The sequence below is a fragment of the Heloderma suspectum genome, chromosome 2 (genome assembly GCF_057233095.1).
Source record: "Heloderma suspectum isolate Gila_16-S chromosome 2, 16-S_ref, whole genome shotgun sequence".
In the NCBI taxonomy this organism is placed as follows: Eukaryota; Metazoa; Chordata; class Lepidosauria; order Squamata; family Helodermatidae; genus Heloderma; species Heloderma suspectum.
In genome coordinates, this window is record NC_139459.1 from 230,140,069 (window position 1) to 230,163,856 (window position 23,788).

General features: G+C 45.8%; 1 protein-coding gene across 1 annotated transcript; it reads left to right on the forward strand.

Annotated features, from left to right (window-relative positions):
* Positions 1–94: 94 nt before the first annotated feature.
* On the forward strand, positions 95–22,838 carry LOC146354202 (bMERB domain-containing protein 1-like). The gene is made up of 6 exons (XM_084838391.1): positions 95–173; positions 3,846–3,966; positions 17,081–17,154; positions 18,698–18,812; positions 20,318–20,391; positions 22,720–22,838. The coding sequence occupies exons 1-6, from the start codon at positions 95–97 to the stop codon at positions 22,836–22,838; spliced, it is 582 nt and encodes a 193-aa protein (XP_084694517.1).
* The last annotated feature ends 950 nt before the right edge of the window (positions 22,839–23,788 follow it).

The window sequence follows — 23,788 nt, forward strand, 5'->3', positions numbered from 1 at the left end:
AAGTGGTTCTCCTTAGAAGTGCTATTCCCTAGGGAATTCCGACGACTTAAAAAAGAAAAAAAGGGGGGGTTAAAAAACCAAATAAGGGGCGAGGATGGAAAAGGAGAGCAAAGCATCCACCCAGTATGGATCCCTGGAGTCAACCAAGTGGAGAGCAGCCGATTCAGGCAAAGGTGAGATTACTTTGCACGCCTGGGGAGTGAGTGCTGGCTAACTCCCAGCAATACTCACCCACCCACCCACCCACCCCTGCCTGCAGTGGGGCTCAAATCTTTGCTGATCCACATAACGAGTGCTTGTGTGTGTGAGTCTGCGCTGCATCTATGTGTAAAAGGTCTATTTTTTTTGCCTGCCCGTGGTCTGTTTATTTCTGGTCTTCCTTGAAAGTTTAGTGGCAGTGGAATGGAGACCGATGGCTCATTCCTTCTCCCCAACCCTCCTCCTGGGGATGCTGAGGAGGGCAAGAGGGTCCCCTTGGCCACTTGCCTAACTCACTGGCAGTGGACACTGAGCCCATCGCGACAGGCGGAGAGGGAAAGAGCTCTCAGACACATGAGCAGGGAAATCTGGCTGTGGACCAAAAGCTCGAGTCCCTGTTCATTCACAAAAAAGGAGCATCTGGCATGGATTCTTGCAGGATGGAGTACTGGGCATGCTGAGCTGGCAAAGCTCCAGCCGCACATTGGGGGATGCCTTGGAGGATGTATGTGGATGACACAGGGAGAATGAGAAATGCCATGGATTGTCCTTGGAGATAAAACACCTGATTTGGGATCTCCAGGAAAGGCAGAATCCCCAGGGATGAAGCTGAGGTACCTTGAGGTTAATCAGTGTTTCCCTGGCAGGATTCATTTACTTGCTGAAAACGTGGCTTTGAGCAGTATTGGGTGAGGGTATCAGGTAAGGCTTTCTTCTTTCTCACCTCAGCTAAATACCTTCAGTGCCAGCTCTGTTTTTGTGAATGGACATAGCCAGGCAAGACGGCTCTGACAACAAGCAGCGCTGAGCCAATGCACAGACTTCCCATTCTTGAATGGCAGTACGGACCTGGTGACTGCACCTCTCCTTTCATCTGCCACCTCCTCTATGTAAGGGAGATAACTGTGGCTTTAAATGCACAATGCAAATGTCTTTATCAGACCCTCAGGGTAGTGTGGGCTAGCGGTTAAAGCAGCAGTGTAGGACCAGGATGCTGGGTTTCCCCCCAACCCTCCCATGCATCCATAATACACAGAAGTAGGGTGGAGGCAGGAAAATGGCAGGTGTGCCCCTGGAATCTGCTGCCCACAGAGCCTGTTTCACCTGGTTGCATGGCAAAGAAGGCCCCGTTTGTATTCAGCAGTATTATTTTAAATGGTGGGGTCTGGGCACTTGGCTGACTTGCAGCTGTTCCCCAGAGGAGTCACCGAGTTCAGGATTAGCTCATCCATACAGGTGGATAAGGCAGTCACCTAAGGTGGCACAGTTCATAGTATGATGTAGTCCCATTCCAGAAGCAGCATGGCTGTTCTGCCACACACATTGGAAGTGCCCCTAAGTCTCCCCTGTGATGTCAGAGGGGATTCTTGGGCACACTCTTAGTCCACATAGACATGTCCTTGCTCCATCTTCCCCCTACCCCATGTAAGGCAACAAAAAGCCTCAAGCCCTGGACCTTGGAGACAGCCCTGGTCAAGGAGCTGATGGTTTGATCACTTTTTTCCAGGTTAGCTAATCACCAAGCTCTTAATAAGAATAGCATTTTGACTGTGGGTCCTCTTAGTTAAAAAGAAGAAGAAGTCTGGGCATGTCTGCTTTAACGATTGAGAAGAACCATGGTTGCACACTGCACTGGCAGAGGTGATGCATTTCTGCTAGTTTTGTTTTGTGCACACATGGGGCCCATCTCATCTGGGATGAGATGCCAGATTTTCATGATTTTCATGATTTTCATGAAATGAAAATGCCTTTCATTTGCATATGTTTCAGTGGGAGCTGATGCAGGTCTTGGCATCTTATAGGACCCAGCCTAAAATGTATGGACTATAACCAGTCATTTGGACTAGGGCCCACCATCGACAGAGTCACATGAGACTTATGCTCTGGCTGTGGTAGCCTTCCCCAACCTGGTGCCCTCCAGTTGTTTTGAGCTACAACTCCCAGCATTCCTGACCATTGGCCAAGGTGGCTGGGGCTGATGGGAGTTGGACAGCACCAGGTTGGGGAAGGCTGGGCTATGGTGTGAGGCATTTCCCTGGCAACTGCTTTCCCCAAAGCCATACTAGGTGAATGTCTTTCGCTTTCATCCTCTCTTCATTAGTGGCACTCTTTTCCCAGGCAATGATCACAGCATCATTTAGCTCAAAGGCCTGCTGTTTCTTCTGGCCTGACTCACTGGCACAGACCCTGTTGGGTGGTCATTTGGTTCCAGTAACAAAGTATTGATCTTGTTGTTTGGATCTGCTAGCACGTGCCAAGTAAGCTTTTCCGGGGGTGGGGGTAGGGATTGCGCAGCTGGCCTCGGCAGTCTGTGTAAAGATGATGCAGTTGCAAGCCTGCCCCTCTGTCCAACCAAATCATATCTGGCAACACTTGGATTCACATTCAGTTAGTGCAGAACACAGAGCAAGAAAGGCTGCTTTTGGGGGGGCTCAGCCATCAACCCATGTGGGTGGGCTCTGCCTGCTCGTGTGAGAATTCGGGACAGAAACCAGGGGTGCAGCAGGAAGATTCTCTTATTTCCTTATTTTAAATCATGATATATACCACCCTTGATAACTGATTCCAGGTGGCTACAACAATATCAATAACAATATCGGTACGTGGTGGGGGGGAAGCACGGAATCACAGCCAGTTAGTTATACCAAGTCAGACCATTGGTCCGCCTAGCCCCGTATCACTGACACAATATTGTCAACAGTGACTGGCAGCGGTTCTCCAGGGTTTCAGGCAGGATTCTTTCCCAGTCCTAATTGGGGATTCTGGGAATCAAACCTGGGGCCTTCTGCATGCAAAGCACGTACTCTGCCATTGAGCTACAGCCCTTCCCCAGAAAGCCTCTGGGTAACTTTGGACTTGCAGCTTAAAATGCAGTGATGGAGACTTCATTGAGAGAGCTGCCCCTGAGATATGTCATTTCCTGCTATGTGAAAACAACAGGCCAGTCGTAACTGGTCCTCTGTGCTGGCTTTTCTTTCAAGAAGAGGCTCTTCTTCTTTGGTCCTATGTCACCAAAGAAACAGCACCATGCTGTTCTCCCACCAACACTGAGAGGAAAAGGCATGCACAGATATTTTGGTTTCCAATAATGTTGGTTTCATTTCAGAGGTTTCCCACAGGATGGTGACGATAAAAACTTAACATGAGCACATAACACTGCAATCTTAGCAAGAGAGTGGAGGCTTCAAAGTGACTGCCAGTGAGCCCTCCAGGCACAGCTATGGAAGGAGCATCTCTGCCCCGGGGGGGTTGGAGGGGAAGGCTGAGAAGCGGCTGCCACCCACTGAACTCTCAGGCTATAGGAAAAGCATGCCACAGGTTCTTCAGCACCACTTCATTCATGAACATTTATTACTCACTGTAATAATCTTAATGATGATGATAATTTCTGTTATTTATATCTGAGTACTTCACTTTAGATCCTGTTGAAGACATCATATGGGACTGAACAGAGCATTTAATCCAGCCTGAATCTCTGAGCTGTACTGGGGTAAATGTGAAGTAAGGCCAGCATAATCACTGAGGATCTTTCCGACTGAATCCTCACATCCCCTCACTTGGGGCATTGGCTAGCAATCCCTCTGCCTTCCTCCCCCACCCCCATCATCCCTTCTGCTAAATAAGCTCCTTTTCTGTTTTGCATTCAGAGGATGAAATTGTGTCCATGGCTGACTCCACAGCTACCATTGATGACATTGAAGGAGAGCTTTTCAAAATTGAGAGGATCCGGGAAGTCCTGGTGCGGAGGGAGTCAGAGCTCAGATACATGTGAGTTGGGAACTAGGAAAATGGGGGGGGAGCATGTCAGAGAACCCAGCAAGGTGCAAAGTCTCCGAGGGCAGTATCCCATCTCTTGCCCCCAATCTGTAAAGCAGCAAGAGGCAGGTGGTATTGGGAGCTCTTCCTTCCTTCCCTCCAACTCTGCTCAACTTCCTTTGAGTTTCCCCGATGTGCACTTCTGAACTTGCGATACCTGTTTCACCATCTTCAGTCTCTCACATTTTCTAAAGAGATCTGAGTTTGCAAATGCTCTCTTCAAATGGGCTGTAGCCTTTGTTGCATGAGAAGATTCTTCAACAGAACAGGCAAGCTCTTTTTCTCTCTGGTTTTCTTTGGTAGCATATGAAGCTGATGGTGGGAGATTCAGGACAGATAAAAGGAAGTACTTCTTCTCACAGCACATAGTTAAACTATGGAATTCACTACCACAGGATGTCGTGATGGCCACCAATTTGGATGGCTTTAAAAAGGGGTTGGACAGATTCCTGGAGGAAAAGGCTATCAATGGCTACTGGTCCTGATGGCTATGTGCTGCCTCCAGTACCAGAGGCAGTGAGCCATGTACACCAGTTGCTGGGGAACATGGGTGGGAGGGTGCTGTTGCCCTTGTGCCCTACTTGTGGGTTCCTGGTCGACAGCTGGATGACCACTGTGTGAACAGAATACTGGACTAGATGGACCCTTGGTCTGATCCAGCAGGGCTCTTCTTATGTTCTTATATTCCAGCATCAGAAAACATTCCATTCCTCAAAGCAAAATGCCGAACGGCCATGCTGATCTTAGCCTGGCAGCCTGTGCATCACAGAACATGCCCCAGAGTCTTCAGAAACATGCAGGGGTTTCTCAGCACACAAACCAATGTGGAAAGGGCCCCTGAACGCAGGGATGTTTGAAAAGAACTGCTATATATAGGGTTGTATTTGCCCTATTTAGTCAACTAAATTCTGTGGATAATGAAAACATGGGGTGGGTTGGTATCATTCTCCCCTACCCCAGCCCTGCCTTCAACCTCTAGTTCAGGAGTGGGCAACTCATGGCCCTCCAGATGTTTTGGTCTACATCTCCTATCAGCCCTACCCAACATAGCCAATAGTGAGGGATGGTGGGAGTTGTAGGCCAAAGCATCAGGGGGGCCACAAGTTGCCCACCCCTGCTCTACATGTTCATCTGAACACATGTAGATGTTATATACATGTAGGTGTTATACATGGGATCTCTACCCTGCATTTTAAAAATTATTTGATGACCCCTTCCATGTGTTCATGAGCCACAGAATTTGGTCTGCTGAATGGGACAACTGTGTGTCCATGAAAACATTTCTTCCACTGATTCTTCCGAGGTATTTAATATTTTTCTGTGCTGGTCACACTGGACAATATTTTCTCATTAAGGACAAAATTAGGTCCAGAGGGAGCTATGGGGTAAGCTTTAAGAGCTCTTCCTTGCCATTCATAGGTGTGTCCAGATTAGCTTTTTGAGCTCTTAGCGCTCACGCTCTCTCTCTCTCTCCATTAATGTATCAGAACTGCGAAAATCACTCCCAATAGTTAACATTTCCACTTAAAGCTTGTCTTTCTGATTATCTTCAATAGTTTCAGCATGGAGACTATGATTATGACTGCTAGCAAGCTGACAGGTGTCTTGCCTCAAAAAGACCTCAGTGCTGATCATATGGTGGGGAAAAGATGCTGTGGAAAATAAGCAAGAGGCGAATCTCCTTAAACAGGTGGCAAATGGGCAGTTCTTTTATCGGGGATAGACAACCCTTTTGCCCCACAAGGGTCACACATGGAGCTGGGTGTTGGGATGGGAGCTGCATGCCAGTGGTGGGCATGGCTGAAGGTGGTGGTGGGCATGGCCAGGGCCAGAGTCCCCCTCACCCCTCCCACGCTCACATAGATAAATACAAACACAGTCTTCCCCTGCACCCCACCTGCCCTGTCTCTCTCTCACACAGGCAGAAGTGCCATGAAAACAGGGATGCCAGAGCCTGTCCTAGCTAAATTGGGTTGGAAGCGAAAGCATCTAGCTCTCAGAGGTGCATTCTCTTACAGAATATGGATGTTCTATATGGCTATCATGGCTTATGGCCCTTGAAATAATCTATGTTCCATACATTTGTCTTTTAAAGCTATGTAAGCTAGTGGCCATTGCAACATCTTATGGTATAACTTTTCTTGTCAGCTCTTGAACCTCTCGTAATTGGTTAAATTCTGTTATATGTTTTCCCCTAGATTTTGCATGGACTTAACATCCCCCCAGCCTGTCCCCACAAGCTGATGTGGAAACGGGACATAACAAACCTGTGCTTGAAAAAAATGTGAATATTATAGAAAGTGAAAAGAAAGTTTCATCCATCCCTACGCGGCACCAGTACTGCCCCTGCATATCCAACACCATGTAGTTCGGGGCAATCCTGCTTTGGTAGCATGATGTTAGAGAGCTCAGAGGAAGGGCAGTAAATGCAAACTGATGATCTAGCTAGAATCTCAAACACTAGACTGTTGTGAGATTTTTCCAAGATAAGTCATAGAGACTGAGAAGTACGGTATGCTATTTAGAGAATGGGGAAAGCTCCTGGAACTCACCTTGCTCCAATAAGAAGGCTCTTTGCATTCTATTTGTGCCTCTTCCAATATTTAATTCAGCAGAGACTGCATGAGGCTAGCCCAGTCTGTACCAAACCTACTGTAGCTAAAAATGACTCAGCTGAGCAAAGCAGGTAGGATCCAGCTCTACTCACCCCACCCCCAATGTCATAGGGAGCCATCAGAGGTGGTGAGTACCTCTTTTCTTTTATTGTCTCACAACATTTTTTTATGCCTTACTTTTCCCTCTTTAAGATGGCCATGGCATCCTCCTAAGACCTCCATTGTCAAATGCACCAGGCTTTTACTGTAGGTTGCAAGGCACAGACTTCAAATTCATTCAAAGGGAAGTGATAAAATAATTAGTGCTGTGCCGAAAATTTCTCCCACCTATTTTCTGACCATTCTCATTCAATATGATAAAAAATAAATTGCTTTGGAAAAGAAATTCAAAGGAGAAGAACATCAGAACATCAGAAGAGCCATGCTGGATCAGACCAAGGGTCTATCTAGTCCAGCATTTTCTTCACACTGTGGCCAACTAGCTATCTGTGGGAAACTCACAGGTAGGACATGAGTGCAACAGCACCCTCCTGCCCATATTCCCCAGCAACTGGTGTACATAGGCTTACTGCCTCTGATTACTGGAGGTGGCATAGAAGCATCAGGACTAGTAGCCACTGATAGCCTTCTCCTCCAGAAATTTGTCTTAACTCCCTTTTAAAGCTATCCAAATTGGTGGCCATCACTATGTCTTGTGGTAGTGAATTCCATAGTTGAACTATGCACTGTGTGAAGAAGGACTTCCTTTTATCTGTCCTGAATCTTCCAGCAATCAGCATCATGGGATGACTTCGGGTTCTAGTATTATGAGAGAGGGAGAAAAATGTCTCCCTGCCCACATTCTCCACACCATGCATAATTTTGTACGCCTCTATCATGTCTCTCCTTACTCTCCTTTTCTTCAAGCTAAACAGAAATTATGAAGAAAGTCTCATGGGTTTGGTTTTGGGTTCTTGTGCTTACCTTACTGGGTAAGGGTTGTGCACATTGGTCCTGACTTTTGTTGTACAATTGTCGCTCTGGTAGCCTGTAGCCTCCTTGGCTTCCCACACTTCCCACCTAGGGGAAGACATCATGAGGTAATTCCTCCCTTAAAACTTTTCTGCAAGCACAGGGAGCCTGGGAGGGCTCAAGACAATAGAGAGATGTGTAATAGAAAGAAAAATACACACACAGTGCCCTCTGCCACCTCACAGTGATTAGGCAGGTTCAAAACACACCACCAAAAGAAATTAAAAATAAATTATAAAATGCCCTTAGAGTGAGGCAGAAAAATGGAGGCCTCTTTCACGGGGGAAGAAAACTTTCAGGAAACTGGAGGTCAGATTTTGGCACAGCGCTAGCTTGACCTCTTCTCTGGAGCTGGACACAACACTGCCCCCCCTCACACCCACTACAGGGCTTGCAGGGAAGGACTGGTATTATCAGCAGCTGCATTAGAGACAAGATGTATCCACAATCACCCCTCAGAAATTTAACATTTGGAAGACCCTGGGGAAGGTGTGGAACCCTGAAGAATGACAACCAGAGCTGAGGCGAAAATTCTCAGAAGCCATTTCTCTCAGAAAAGTCCTGAGATTTTTCTTTTCATACCCACCTAGAAATAAAAAGGCCACTTTGAGAATTTTCTCCAGTTTTTTTTCTCCATTAGTTTTTGTGGTTGCTGCATTCCCTCTGCCCAATTCTATGGAACAGTGCTTGATATGGGGTATTGTGGAGGATGCAATATGGGGGCTAGGGTCTCCATACAGTTGATGGTGTTGGCACTGGCAGTGGCAGTGCAAAACCCCCAAAACTCTTAGGGGGCAGGAAAGAAGAAGGAAGTTGTGCTACAACCCTTGTTGATGATAAGCCCTACCTGTGAGAAATTGTTGGAGAATTTCCCCTCCCTCTGGAGAAATTTGGTGAAATTGGCCCCCCTAATTTCTGTGCCCTCAAATAGGATGGAGAACTTTGAGAGACCATTTGTACGCAGCTCTAATAATAATGACCTCAGTTTGGTTCCTGTTATATGTGCAGTCATCAGTCACAAAGCCAACACCGTCCGGGCTGCTAGGGTAGCAGCATCCACAAATATGTGGGCACCTTTGGCAGCTCTTATTTTCAACAGACAGCAAAACCAGATTCCTGCAGCTTTGCTTTTTGGGAAACTTTACAAAAAGGATGATGAAGTTGGAAGGGAGTTGTTCTTCATCACAGAAAGCCAAATGAGGCTGGACCTGCCTGTAGCATTCAGATTCTGTCCCTCTCTTATGGATGGAAGGACCTCGCATTTGCTGTGTTGTGCCATGACCTTTTCCCTTCTTGACTCAGCAATGGGAGTTAACTTTCCAAGGCAGTGGAGGAGAAGGAGGAGGGGAGATATTTCCATAGCTCTGATTTCCATGCCAGAGTAGTCTTTGTTTCGTTTTTCCCCAAGCTCTGAATCACTCCATGGCAGGAGCAGTTAACCTGCAGATGCTGAGGCCCTGAGACTGCTTTGCCAAGGGCACATGCTCAACACAGACTTCAGATGCCAGACAGCAATGCTCACGCTTGCCATAGAAAGAGGATAACAGGAGCTACAATTTACAAGGGGAGAGAAAAGCCTCTTCCTAGATCTAGATTTATCTTAAGCCATCCATCCCAAGTTGGTTTAGTCCCTAGAGGTGTTATTTCTATATTTATTAAAATATTTATTGACCACTTTTTCATTGTTCAAAGTGGTTTACAACAACTTTGAAACATATAGATTAAAAGCAACAACAATAAAATCCAGCAATCCAAACTAAACCACCACAAAAGATCATCACTCAAAAGCTAACCTTTAAAAATAGGACGTGTGGGCATTGCAAAAAAAAGAGCAAAAAGGTAGCTGTCCTACCCTTTACAAGTAGGAGGCTCTACAACTTCAGAGTGACCACTGTAATACGTCTTATACCAAGCTGTTCATGTTGCAATTGTAAAGTAGTGCTGTACCACAAATTTCTCCCACATTTTTTCAACCATTTTCAGTCAAAAGAAAAGAGATAAAAAAGAAACTGAATAGAAATCACTTTTGAAAAGAAATTCAAAGGAGGAGAAATTTCAGAGAAATTCTCATGGGTAGGGTTTGGGGTTCTTGTGCTTACCTTACTTACAAGGTGACTGAGGAGTGTGCATGAGTGTCCTGTCTGTCATTGCACAATAAACTGTGTGGCAGCCTATAGCCTCCTCAGCTTCCTGAACTTCAGTTAAAGCTATCACGAGGAAGATGTGATAAATTCCTCCCATGGGGCTTTTTTTCAGTTCAGAAAGTGCAGGTGGACTAGGAGGCTGCAGAGCAATGGAAAGATGTGTAATGGAGAGAGAAAACACACACATTACCCTCAACCACCTTGCAGTGATTAGGTAAGCCCAAAAATACCACCAAAAGGAATTCAAAATTCTGCCTCAAAAACATATAAGCCTCAACACAGTTGATGCTGTTGTCACCTACAGAAGCAGTGCAATGAACCAAAAACCCTTAGGGGAAAAAAAAATGACCTGTGCTACAACCCCTGCCAATAGTGAGCCCTATGTGTGAGAAACTTGGAGAATTTCTCCTCCCCTAGGAGAAATTCAGTGAAATTGTTCCCCCAATTTCTCTGCCCACAAATGGGCTGGAGAATTTTGGGAGGCCATTTGTGCATAGCTTTATTGTAAAGCCTGCTGACTGGACCTCAGGAAGGCAAGTGGGCTCCAGAGATTATCTTTGAGGGATGAGGCTCCCAAACTGCAAACCATAAAGAGAGTGCCTTGCATTGGACATGGAAGCAAACTCACAGTCCCCGCAACTGGCCTGGCCTGGAACAGGTTGGCTATGATAATCCCTTTCAACACCTATTAGAGGGCCTGCACCTGGTGAAGGTGCTGAGTCATTTTCAAGGGCAGCCCCACATATGCTGCAGTGCAGTAATCAAGCCTGGAGGTTATGGAAATGTGGATCAATGTAGCAAGGTTTGATCTGTCTAGAAGAGGGAAAGGCCTCCTAATGAGCTGAAGCTGGAAAATGTTAAACCTGGCAACAGCTCCAACCTGCCTCTCAACACACATTTCTCGGCCCAGGAGTAAGCCATGGCTCTTAACTTGATCAGAGAGGGTTATTGAAACCCCAGTGATCACAGTTCTGGCATTTTCCATCCAAACAGATGTGTGGGCTGGTGTCTGCCCCCCTCCAAGGTTGTTATGGATTTGGCAAAACTGTCTACCAGTTTTTGTTTTTACTACAGTGCAGGCTTGCGAGTTCTTAATTGCCTTTTCCTTCTAAGTACTCCTGACATCTAATGAAAGGACCCACACAGCCACCCACACTGGTGACTCTTGACAGTGATCCCTTGTGGCTCTCTTCTAACCCAGTCATCTCCTTCAAAGTGGTCTGGCCTTGTCCTCCCATCTGAGGAAAAACATGCAGAAATAGATCCTTGCCTTTTTCAATGTGGGCTTTGCCTATGGCTTTATTCTAGTTATTCTGTTAATGACCTCACTATTGGAATGGTATAACCCAGCTGCAGTGTTGGGGCATCCAGCTTCTCCTTTTTAAATGGCCATTTCTTTGCAGGTAGCTGCTCATGTGGTTGCACATTTCCCAAGTTTCTCTTGGGGAACCAGTTCAAAAACCTGCTGCAAAGCACTGGATCCCATTTAGACCTCGCTGAAATGGCATACACACATTCTCTCTCTCTCTCTCTCTCTCACTCACTCTCACTCTCTCACGCACATGCACACTGAAAACTAGCATGTCTGAGAGAATGCTGACATCGAGCTTTCTGTGTGGAGGCATCTCTCTCTCTCTCTCTCTGTCTCTCTCCCCCCCCTTTTTCTTTTTTATGAAGGCGCATTCGGTCCCCAGCTATAGAGTGAAGTGGGCCACTCCAGAAACAGGTTCATTCTTTAACGAGAATGTGGCCTTAGACTCCCCCTTGACACCACTCTCTCCTATGCAGAATGCTTATGGCGAAGGTCACAGTCTTGGCAGTTACTTGTGGGAGAGGGGAGATCCTTTGCTTCATGAAGCTATGGCGGAAGCATCAATAAGAGTGGTGTTGTGAAGGGGATGCAACATAAAGCCTATGTGTGCTGCCATGTTCAGAAGCAGGAGTGAAGCATGGAAGCCAACATCAAAATTACATTCTGAAACCCTCTTGGAGAAACTCCTAAGCCAGGGACTCTGCTATGTACTCTGCTTTTCTGCTCCCTGTAGACTACATTTTGCTTCTGGCAAAACAGAAACACAAGCACAAGCCAGTGCTTTATTTTGATTTGCCTGGTGAGGCAGAAATCTCTGACCTGGTTCAGAACCCATGTTCAGAAAGAGGGATGCAAAGAGGTGTCACATGCCTGGGCTGCGTTGTGAATGTGAACCCAGCCCAGCAGCCACACTGCCTACCCATGCTGCTTCTGCTACAGCAGCTTGGCAAGTAGCTGGCCAGCTGGCAACGTGTGAAATAGTCAAACTCACCTTCCCTGCTGAGACACTTCTCAAGCAACAGTAAAATGGAATGTATTACTCGTGTGTGTTGTTTAGACAGGAGAGAGCATTTTTAAAATGATGTCTGTTCTGGCCAATGTAAGCTTTAAAAGCCAATTTAAGTGTGAAAATGCCTCTTATGCTTTTAATGTGAACTGCAATGCTGGAAAGGGCTTCTGAAATTAGATACAATGCCTAGTTGCTCAGTCATTTTCCTGGGTCAGTCAGACAACAGAACCATGGATAGCTCCCTCTTCGGGCCCTATTCAGATGATAAAAGAAACCAAATGTTTGTTGGTGATATACTTGCAAAAAGCAGGGGATTTGGCGGCGGCAGCAAAATATGTTGCCCTCGTGTAGTAGAACAGGGGTAGCAGTCACATGCTGTTGTTTACCACTTTGAAGGTGCAATCCTATGCATGTTTAGACAGAAAAAAGTCCTACAACTCCCAGCATGCCCCAGCTGGCATGCATAGGATTGCATCTTTAGTAAATTAATGGAAAGATGTGCATTCTGGAAAGGCCTTTAAAATCTGAATGTAATCACCTTGCAGTTGTAGCCAATGTGGTATATATGGCCTGTCTCTTTAAGAGACATGTGATTTCTTGGAGCTACTCCCCTCCCTGGGTGGCTGGAATAGTTCAGTCTGTTGTTGCTTCTAGATGGTGAACAGCTCATTGCTGTTCTGCTGCTGTAGCTTAATAAAGTTTCCTGTTGAACTCTGGCGTCCTGTTGCCTCCTGGTCTTAGGCTACTGAAGGTCTTCTCACAAAATGAGTATCCTTATCCTTCACCCATAGCAAAGAGGGAAACCTCACAGCCTAAAATGGACAGTAATATACGTAGGATGATAGAAATTTGTCATTTCAAAATAACAGTTTGGTTTGCAGGGATATTCCCAGAAATCCTTTCAGTGGGTTTTAAGCACTCGGCTTGTTTCTCAAACTTCTATACCTTCAGAACAGCTGTTCTCTTAAGCCAACTTTGTGCCATATTCATGATTTTGGTTGCCTTAATTGCACGGGACCAGGAAACCTAGATGGATCCCTTATGCCGAGGGTGGCCAACCTGGATTCTCAGGTCTAGCTCTATTCTGATGAAAGTGGTCCAGGGACCTGAAATGTATTTTGCCTTCCACATTGGCCCACTCATAAAGGTTAGTGCTAGCCAGGAGTAAGGACTAACAAGGTACGGAGCATATACACTTGGGCATAGTGTTACTCACAAATACGTACAAACATACATGTTATGCACAAAATCAAAAAGCAAGATGTAACAGTGTGGAGAAGTTCCATTTATTACAATGTACAGTGCATTCCTACATATGTTTACTCAGTTATAAGCCCTGCTATGTTCACTGGGGGTTACTCCCAGAAAAGTATGCAGAGGGATGCAGTCTTAACATATACACCCCTGCTTGTCTGGTGCACAATTTCTTTACATGTGAAATTGTGGGCTTTTTTTTTTTTTTTTTTTTAACCATACCTTGATTCAAATTAGGTAGGGCTGCCCAGGGCTTAATACAATTGTCTTGGAGACTGGATCTAGCCCACAGTCTGCCAGCTGGCCAACCCTGCCTGATGCCATGAATAATGGGATATGGTTCAATAATACAGAATTGAGTATTCTTGGGATCTCCTGCCAAGGTATACCTCTAATCCTCAAGGCTCCAGTGGTGGTGGTGGTGGGACCCTATCAGAATGAGAGTAGTTATGTAGGTGGGGCATTCAGTCATCATTTAGGACTTCTGTGTTTATCACAGAAAGATGGTCTGAGTGAGGTTGGGTGGATTAATTAGCACATTAAAGGACTGATGAGAAATAGAAAATTCCAGTCAGGAAGGTTACATAATATAATGCAATTAGAGCCACTGTTGTGATACGTATAACCCATACACACCACACACAGAGTTCTCTTACTGCAGAAATTGCGTTGTAGTAGAGAATAGGGAGTAAATTGCACACACAGTCACATAAAAAAGCAGCTGACCCAAATTCACTGACAGACATGTACTTGTTCAACCCAATAGTTCCCAACAAATCATTACACAATTACAAACAAATGCAAAACATAGGGAAGGTATTAAAACCAAGTAAAATACCAATAAAATAAAAAGAAACCCAGCTCTTCAGATCAAATCTGCCCCCTTATAACAGGCCACAAAGGGAGCTAACCCCCTCGCCTTTTCTTATTCAGCCACATGTCATTTGGCCCAGCATGTCTTACTCCTGTGTGGCTCTGGGAATTGCTACAAATATGGTATAATCCTGCTCACCCATATAGAGGCAGAGCAAGAGAGATCATAGAATCATAGGGTTGGAAGGGGCCTACAAGACCATCGAGTCCAATCCCCTGCTCAATGCAGGAAGCCTTCAGACATCCCTGGAACAGTAAACCCCTTGTACAATCCCATATGCTCCCAGCATACAGTCATTACATTTTTGCCACATCTTGCTGGCCAGAGATAATGTTTAGCATCATCATGAGCTGAAGGCAATGATCAATATAGATAGTGTTTGCTCCCAGCAGTTCTGAGTTGAACCCAGCTGGGAATTATATTTCTAGCCATTAATGATCCTCAAGTTGAACTAGCCAGCAGAATTGCAAAAAGCTAGCCTGAATTTGTGCAACAAACAAGTTTGTGCTTGCGTGGAAATCCCAGTAGCTCTATCTCTGGTATATGAAATAGTCTCCTCTAGCTTTGTCCTCATGTAGATGAATTAAATATCTCAATACAGCCGAATCCTTGAACTTTGTTTTTTCTCTCTCTGTCCCTGTGCTATTCAAACCCTGATACTATACAAACACAGAATTCTTATATTAATTGTTTCTGAACAAAAACAGCACTCCAGGTTATTGGCTCACCTTAGGAGAAACACTGCACCCAAGAATGCTTTGAATAATCCTAAAAGCACCACATTATTAAACTCTAATTCAAACTAATTTGAACGGAGAGGAAAGAAAAGAAACAGCTAACATCGAGAAACGCATGCAGTTTTAGCCTGCTGAAACTCGAATATATTTTACTACAAAATATTGTTTCTTGGCTTTGAATAGGAACCAATGAATTTGGCTGTATTCTCATAGGGTTCCTCTGATGATCAAAAGAAATTATAGGACCACCTATTTAGAGAAAGGTATCAAGTGACAAACCACCTGGCATGTTTGTAGTCAAACAAAGACGTCAATCACTTAGTAAATAGCCTTTATTATGCAAATCAGCCAGATCAACAGCACTTCAGGTTACAGACTTTCTCAGTCTCCAGAAACCTAGCACTAAGATCTCTAATGAGCTTTGCACAATAGTACGTAGACTACCCGAAGATCCCTTTGATGGGATCTTAACTATTGCTAGGGAAGTTGCAACAAAACTGGCACTAGCCAGCAGTACAAAACCTGAGTGGGTTTTCTAGTCCCACCTTCAGGGAGGATCTTCCCCTACGGACCTCTTTTGATAGGCCAACCTTGTAGAACACCTTACTTCCCAAAGTTGCTTCTCCCTCTTGACCTGACATGTGATTCTGGCATCTGTCAATCCCAACTCCTCCCTCCCCGTAAGATCTTGCGTTCTCAAAGATGGAGAAGTTTCTGTTTGACTTCAAACAAATTGATTAACTGCGTCTGGAAAGATTCCTGTCTTCCACTGTTTCCCTGCTCTGTGTCCTGAAATCTTGGTAAGTCCCCCACTGTTTTGCCCTTTTCCTCTTCTGACTCTGAGTCCGTTCCCACACCATCTCAAGATGCTTCTGCAGCGATGCTGGGCCCAATCCTTACAAAAGGCACCATCTTTGGAATTATTTGCCTAGTGGCTTAGCCATTAGAGGAGCAAAATTGATTGAATTCCATTAGCTGTTCCTTGCTGAGAGACAGATAGATAGATTATTTACTATTTCTATAGCACCTCTCAATGTACAAACACTGATCTTATGCATTAGGGTAGGTTAGGCTGAGAGACAGTGACCCACTTTGTACAATTGCGGTGGGGGAAATAAGCCACTGTGGCTTATTTCCCCCACCCTTGGAGCACAGCTTGTTATGTTTTGTGAATCTAGCCAGAGTGGCTTGTTGTCATGGGTAACAAGCCATACGGAACACTACAACAGCCCATGGGTTCTGAGTGGCTTGTTATCCATGGCAACAAACCACCCTGGCTGGGTTCGCATGACACAATAAGCTGCACTGCCAAAGGTAATTATGCTAATCTTCCTGGCACATGACCGGCATAAGCAATAAACCACCATGGCTTATTAACCACTCTGCGATCATGTGAACCAGGCCAGTGGCTTGCTTGAATGGCTTCTAGTGAGCTTCATGGCTACAATATGCTATTATTGTTATGTATTTATTTATTTATTTATTTTCGGTTTTTAGATCGCCTTTAAGGATGGAACCCACTCAAGGTGGCATACAAAATAAAAACCATACAAAGTGGATACAATAAAAATCAATTAAAATTTGCAATAAATATTTTTAGTCAGGATCACCCATATCCAAACCCAGCAACCTCTCTAGCAGACTGCCCTTGATTTTATAATAGTTTCTGTGTTTCTGGGGATATATTTCTATCTCATACTATTTGATCCCTATCATTGGTTCTTGGTATATTGTTAGAGTGCTGGAATTCAATCTTCCCCATATTCTAGCCTTGGATTGTAGTTAAACTTCTTCCCTCCCTCCAAGATTGTTCCTCTTCTAGAGGGTCCTTAATTGATCCTTTGCTGTATTCTACATATGGAAATATGGACTGCTTCACCTGTTTGCCTTCTGCAGCAATTTACTGATTTTAGGAAAATGTGAGGTAGTTAGAAGGCTTTGAAGGCATGCAGTATGTGTTAGAAAGTGGAAAAGAACAAGCAGCAAAGATTCCAGAGCAATTTGCCGGGCAGTGCCATAGGCTCACAGTGGAGTTGTTCCCTGCAGCACACTGAAAGCACGTTGAAAGGCTTTGCGGGCAAGGGGGGCTAATTTGTTTCTGTCTTTGCAGGATGGATGACATCCAGCTTTGTAAGGAAATCAGCCGGTTGAAAAAGGAATTACAGACGCTGATTGCAGTGCCAGGCAAGACCAACATCCATAGCATCTCTCCGAGGGACTGAGTGCTTGAGGGTCTTGTTTTCCATACAGCTCCTTTGGTGCCACACCCTAGGTAGCAGGGATGTTGAACCATTTTCAGCCCAAAGGCCAAATTCAATTTCGGAGAAGCTTCCAGGGGCCGCATTCCAGTGGTGGGCAGGGACAAAGGCAAAAGGGGTGGAGACAAAAATAACAGGATATTGTAGCTTAAAGCTCTCCCTGCCAGTAACTCAGCCTTAGGAGAGGTATTTTGACTTTTTAGAATAGGGTGGAAAACTGCACAAAAGCCAGGAAACCACCAAACGACTGGAGGTTTGAAGAAAGGGGTGGGGCCAAGGGAAGGGGCGTGGCCATCTGGGGAACTCTGGAGGGCCAGATTTGGCCCCCAGGCCTGATATTCTGCACCCCTGCTGTATAGAGTCAGATGTACCAATGGGGTTTGCCATCTTCAGGATCACTTGGGGGTACCTTTTGCTCTTAAGTGTCATTTAGCCAGGAGGGAATGTACAGAAGGAAAAATGAATGAGAGGCCAATGCAAAATTGCCCCAAGACTTTCCTGTCTCAAAAATATTTGGCTGGCTTTGGGACCTGCATGTTAAGCAAGGCCTGAGGAAAACCCTGGGGTGTCAGAATAGGTAGAAAGAGTGTCTATACAATCCCACTATGCTACAACTATGTTGGAAAAAATAATGGTTTTATAAATATGTCCATGACATCCCCCGTCATACTCAGTCCTGGTAAAATTGCATACGAGGATGCATACATTAGGGGAAATTGCTTGCACAGCATGTGCATATTAGGGGAAAATGTGTGCAGATGTTGGTAGGCACAAAAACACCTACGGATTTTCGCATGGACATTCGAAAACAAAATTGGCAGACTCTTGGACTTGTGTTTGGAACAACTGCAGCATTACTGGAAGCGGAGCCGACAGATTTGTCCATGCTTCGTGACGCCCTCCAGGTGTTTGTCAGTAGCGCCGAAGCACAACCTGCCGTTCCTTGGCTCTGCTTCCCATGGCCCCGGCCCCATACCTGGAAGACGCACAACCCAGCCTGCAAAGATCTAGAGATGCGTTGCCCTTATGAAGGGGACAGCTAAGTGCTGTTACCACTGCGGGACAACAGTTTGGTGTTACATTTATCTGTTATTTATTTATTAATAGTATTTTAATATTGCTCTGCAGTCATATTCCTTGGGCATTTTAGAAAAAAAGAATAAAACAATTAAAATGTAAATACAAAACAAAAATGCAATGAGCTAAATGCCACAAAACCATCAAAAGAGGCTAAATCAGACTGCAGGATTCAAACTGCATCTGAAAAGCTCAAGAAAATAAAAAAGAGCTTTGCCTGTCACTAAAAGGGTGATAAGGTAGGTGTTAAGAGAACCTCTCTGGGGAGAGTGTTCTACACCCGGGGCACTGCCACCAAAAAGGCCCCTCACATCTCCTCAGGCATCATAGGCACCTGCATATGACTTGCACAATCAAGGCCTTGCTATGTGATTTTTCCCTCCACATTACAGAGAATAAAAAATCAAGAGAAGAGAAGCAGCAGGAAGAGGACTTAGTGCAGGAGATTCACAAACTTGTGGAGACTCGGGATTTCCTCGTGGATGATGTGGAGTTTGAAAGGCTCAGGTACACTCATGGAGAACAAGAAGGGTGCTGGTTTCCTGGCTCCAAGCAGGTGTTGCCACAGGCTCAGTGCTGTTGCCGTTAATAGCACTGTAGTCCAGCCCTTCTCCAAGATACCCAGAGAGGCATAAAATTATCCCATTTAATTTCCACAATAACTCTGTGGGGTAGGGTAGGCTGAGTGCAGGTAACTGCTCCAGAGTCACCTAGAGCACAATCCTATGCATGTTTAGACAGAAAAAAGTCCTACAACTCCCAGCATTCCCCAGCCAGCATGTTTGATTTTTCTGCTAAAATGGTTTGATTTTTAAACAGCTGTTAAGACAAGGCCAGAACTGGTTTCACTTGACTTAGGTACTCCACACAGGGCCATTTAAAATTTGCATTCTTTTAAATTAAACATTGTATACGGTTAAGAAAAGAGTTGCGACTTTTCTGAAGGGAAAGTGGCAACAGGAGGTGGGAGCGGGTGGAGGCAGACAGCCGAGGCAGGGCTTAGTCTGCCCTCAGGAAAACCTCCAATGATCCTCCCAAGCAGCAGTGGCGCAAAATGACCCACTGCCTGAGGCAGGAGGAAGTGCGCTGCCATAGCCATGTCTCCGTGCCCCCCGCCAAATGAGAGATCAGGCAGGCAGCCTCCCTGGAGAGACACCCAGGCCCAAAGGCCACACTTTGAAGAGCCCTTCCTTAACAAGCGCCACTGTGAGATGGTCCTGGGGACTGCCTGTTCTACCTGTACAGGCAGTCTCCAGGGCCATCTCACAATGCCTCACTTTGAGGAAGGGCCCCTCAAAGGCATTTCAGCCAGGCCACCTCTCCAGAGAGGCCACCTGCCTGATCTCTCATTCAGGGCACTCTCCCAGAGTGAGAGATCAGGCAGGTGAGCTCTTCAGAGAGGCCGCCTGCCCGACTGATCGCTGAGTCTGGGAGAGTCCCCTGAAAGAGATCGGGCAGGCGGCCTCTCTGGAGAGATGCATCAGCTGCTTTGTACGGCTGACAGAGTTCTCCAGAGAGCCCATCCGCCTGATCTCTCACTTTGGGGGCAGGCTCAGAGCAAGAGATTGGGGTGCCGCTGGCTGTTCTTTCAAGGAGTCCCATTTGCTTGCCACACTCCTGCTGTGGCATTTGCCACAGTGAGGGAGCAGGACTGGTGTGGTGGTGGCAGCAGCGGCCCTCCTGATGGCAGGGGAGGGTAATTCACTACCCCTCCCAATCCGCCACCTGAGCAGGGGATTCACCCTGCCTCATGGGACGGCTGGCCCTGCCTGCTCCCAAGGAATCCAGTGTCCTTCATCAACCTTCTTGATGTGTGTCATTGCTCCTGGGTGACAATGTTGGAGGCTTTGCAGATTTTGAAATGTTTTCAAGATGGGCTAAGAGACAAAGGCACAGAGTCATGGACAGGCCAGTGACCTACCTGGATTGTGATCATTGTAACAAGGAACAGTTGTTTATCCCGTGATGTACTCCCCATCCACAGGGCAGTAACCAATCTCTTCCTTCTGCAGAGAACGAGAAGAAGACAAGGAAATGGCTGAGTTTTTGAAGAACAAGCTCTCTAAAACCTGCCTTCTGAAAACAGGTTGGTAGCCAGGAGTATGGCGTTCCCTTTCCACTGCCCTGGGCATGTGTGTGTGCATGCGTGCGCGTGCGTGCGTGCTATGAACAGGGCTGTGTGTCCTTTAGGCTAAAAAAAAAAAAAAATCTGCACCAAGAAAAGTTGAATTCTGTGATTGGTATAAATTATGCAGAATTGAGCTAATTTGCAGAATTTACTTTATCTTGCAGATTTGTTCTGAGGTATTTGCTAGTTTGTTTAAATCAATCTGGTTTGGTAGTTGTGAAAGGGCAGCAAAACTGAAGCCCTACTCACAACTGTCAAAGAGATTCTTCGGCTTCTGAGATTTCTTCAGACATTCTTCACACACTTTCAAGCATATGTTTATGGCTATATGGGCTAGTATCTTGCTTTAAAAAAAAGAAGTTGAGAATGAGATTCTCAGGAATCTGCATCTCCTGCCACATTTTCTCCTTCTTCGGTGCACCTGCAAAATCATGGTACATATAGGGCTGGATTGGATTTAGGGGTAGGCAATTCAGGCAACCAGCCATGGCATCAGCCTGTAAAAGACACCCTCCCTGCTAGCCCTTCTACTCAAATGTTCTTTCAGCAGTTGAAACAAATAGTAAACAGTTCATTTTCCCTTGTAAAGCTGACAGCACTGATCTTCATAGCCAGCATTGCCTTAATGTCCTTTTTTATTTGTCTATTTGTGAGAAAATGCGTGCCATCACTCCTTGTTCAACAGATGGTCTTCCTGTGAGCAACTGTGATCAGATTCACGCGTGAACATTTATCAGCATATATATGACAGGAATAAATTATGCATTCAAATTGTGTATCAAAGTAGCGAAAGGGGCTACAAATACAAGAAAATAAAACGAAAATCACAGAGCCATAAAGATAATCTTGTTCAAGGCCCTGTCAACGCAGACACCCAGCGCTATCTCGTTCCTGATCGGTGGCAACTGTCTTCTGTTTAAAAACCTCTGATAAAGGAATGTCCACCACCTACCGAAGCAGTTTGTCCCACTGTCGGACAGGGTGTACTGTCAGGAGGTTCAGCCTAACATTTACTCTAAATTTTAAAAAATTAATTTGAACTTCTTGGTTTGCATTCTACCCTCTGGAGCAACAGAGAACAAATTTGCTCCATCCTCTGTGCAACAGCCCTTCAGATATTTGAAGGCTGCAAACATACCACCTCTCAACTGTCTCTTTTCCGGGCTGAGCATACTCAGCTCCTTCAGCCTTTCCTCATAGGAAAGGCCCTTCACCATATTTGTCACCTTATTCTGCACACATCCCAGTAGTAGGAAGATAAGATGTTGAAAAGTTAAACAAATGGAGTGGGGTGCAAAAGATGCTTCTTGCCTGGGGCAGGGAACCTTGTAGGCTTCAAGAGAAGTAGCCATAGACACACTGGTGCTCATGGCACCATGTTGGAGTTACGGTGCCATGAGATATTTATAAAATTATAGATATTTATAAAATTATTTATGATGTGGAGAAAATGGATAGAGAGAGGTTTTTCTCCCTTTCTCATAACATTCCTTTATCCAATGAAGATGAGTGGCAGATGCAGTACTTAATGGGAGATCGTTGGCACATAATTAAACTACGGAATTTGCTACCACAAGATGTAGTGATGGCTGCCAACTTGGATGGCTTTAAAAGGGGGCTCGACAAATTCATGGACGATAATGCTATCAGTGGCTACTAGTCATGGCGGTTATATGTCACCTCATGTATCCGAGGCAATAAGTCTCTGAAAGCCAGTTGTTGGGGAAGACAAGTGGAAGGGTGCTATCGCCCTCATGCCCTGCTTGTGGGCTTCCCGCTAGGGCATCTGGTTGGCTACTGTGTGAACAGAATGCTGGACTAATAGGCCTCTGGCATCATGTTCTTATGATGGCACATCCAGGCAAAAGGCCTCGGGTATCTCATAAGTCTTTGCCCTGGTGATGGGCATTTATGGAACCCACTCTGCTGCCTGCTCAAGGCCACTTCACACTTTGTTTTTAAAATGTATACCCAGTTCCTGGTGAACTTGGGAGGGAAGCCAAGGGTAAACTTCTATTTAGACAAGTATCAGGTTGGCAGCTTCTTTCTATTGAATGTTCTTGGGGGTTTTGGATTGCAAATTGGGGTTTGCTGCTGCCACATAATGTGTGAAATGGCCCTTAGAACACCCTTTAGTTGGTTATGACCTGGCTCCCAAGCCCCGTCCTTCAACATGCATTGCACTGACATCGGATACACCCACTTATCCCAGGTAGATTGGTGGCTCGCGCTCACGCCCTAAAGCAGCCATTGTTCCCATGGCAGTAACCAGTTGTTCCTTCATAGCTCCTGGGAAAGAAAAGAAGATGACATCGAGAGGACAACAGACTTCCACTCCGTATGTCACAAAGACAGGCCTCACCCTCCTGAAGGAGTGTTGCGGCTTCACCTGCTCAGTCATGTAGGCTGCGGCTGTTGCCCGACTCCCTCTCCCCAAACACAAGGTACATTCATGGGTAAGCCCTGCCCACCTCCCGGTCAACTGGGTCCATTCAAATCATAGCAGATTCACAAGCCAACGGAGTGGAGGAGATGAGGGATTCTTTTGCATGTGATGTGGGAACCGAAAGCACACGTGGGAATCGTCAGGTGCCCAAAGGCAGGAGCATCACCCGCCTACCTATCAAAGCCAGCCTAAGCAACCAGGCCCCAGGGGACATCGGAGGCAGTGAGCAGGCGTGCTGCAAAACTAGAGAGCCAAGCCATGGACGAAGGTTGAAGGCCCTTGCCTTTCCCTCCCCTTAACACCATCGGCAGGGCAATGGGACTCCCCAGTCACAATGCTGCTTGCGGGTTGGCTACAGGATGGTAAACCAGCGAAGAATTAGTGGAGTGGCAGTGAACTGTTATGGTAATAGATGTGACGCACAAAGAGAGCAAGCAGAAGGACTGAGCCCTTCACCCTATTTCCTGATGATCACAAAGCAGGAAGAATCAGCAGAACTATTATCCCCACTCTTGCTGCCCAGCGAACATGGAATGCCTCTCCTCTTAATTTCTTCCCTAGTTAGTGGGTACATCCAACCTGCCATGATCCAACCAAGTTACCCAGCAACAGCAGGGCACGAAGCCTCTCACCATTCCATATTGTCTCTGCAAAGGCCACTTCCATGTGAGAATGATGGCAATCTGCTTAAGTGACAGCATTATTCTTAGATTACCACCCAGCAGCCATCCTGTTCACCAAGATCGGTTCTCCATTCTTGCCCCATTTACTGCAAAGACAGGTGGCTAATTAAGGGCTGCTTCCCAGCTGATGGTTTTCCCACATAGGTGAAAATGGGTGTATGGAATATATGTATATACGCTGTCATGTGTGAACACACACATTTCTGTTTTGCTTTGTATAGGAGAG

Excerpts from the sequence above, each read along its gene's own strand:
- LOC146354202 (XM_084838391.1), top strand. The coding sequence starts at position 95 with ATGGAAAAGGAGAGCAAAGCATCCACCCAGTATGGATCCCTGGAGTCA. Across the intron at positions 174-3,845 it reads AGCAGCCGATTCAGGCAAAG|AGGATGAAATTGTGTCCATG; the intron begins GTGAGATTACTT and ends TTTTGCATTCAG. Across the intron at positions 17,155-18,697 it reads GACGCTGATTGCAGTGCCAG|AGAATAAAAAATCAAGAGAA; the intron begins GCAAGACCAACA and ends TCCACATTACAG.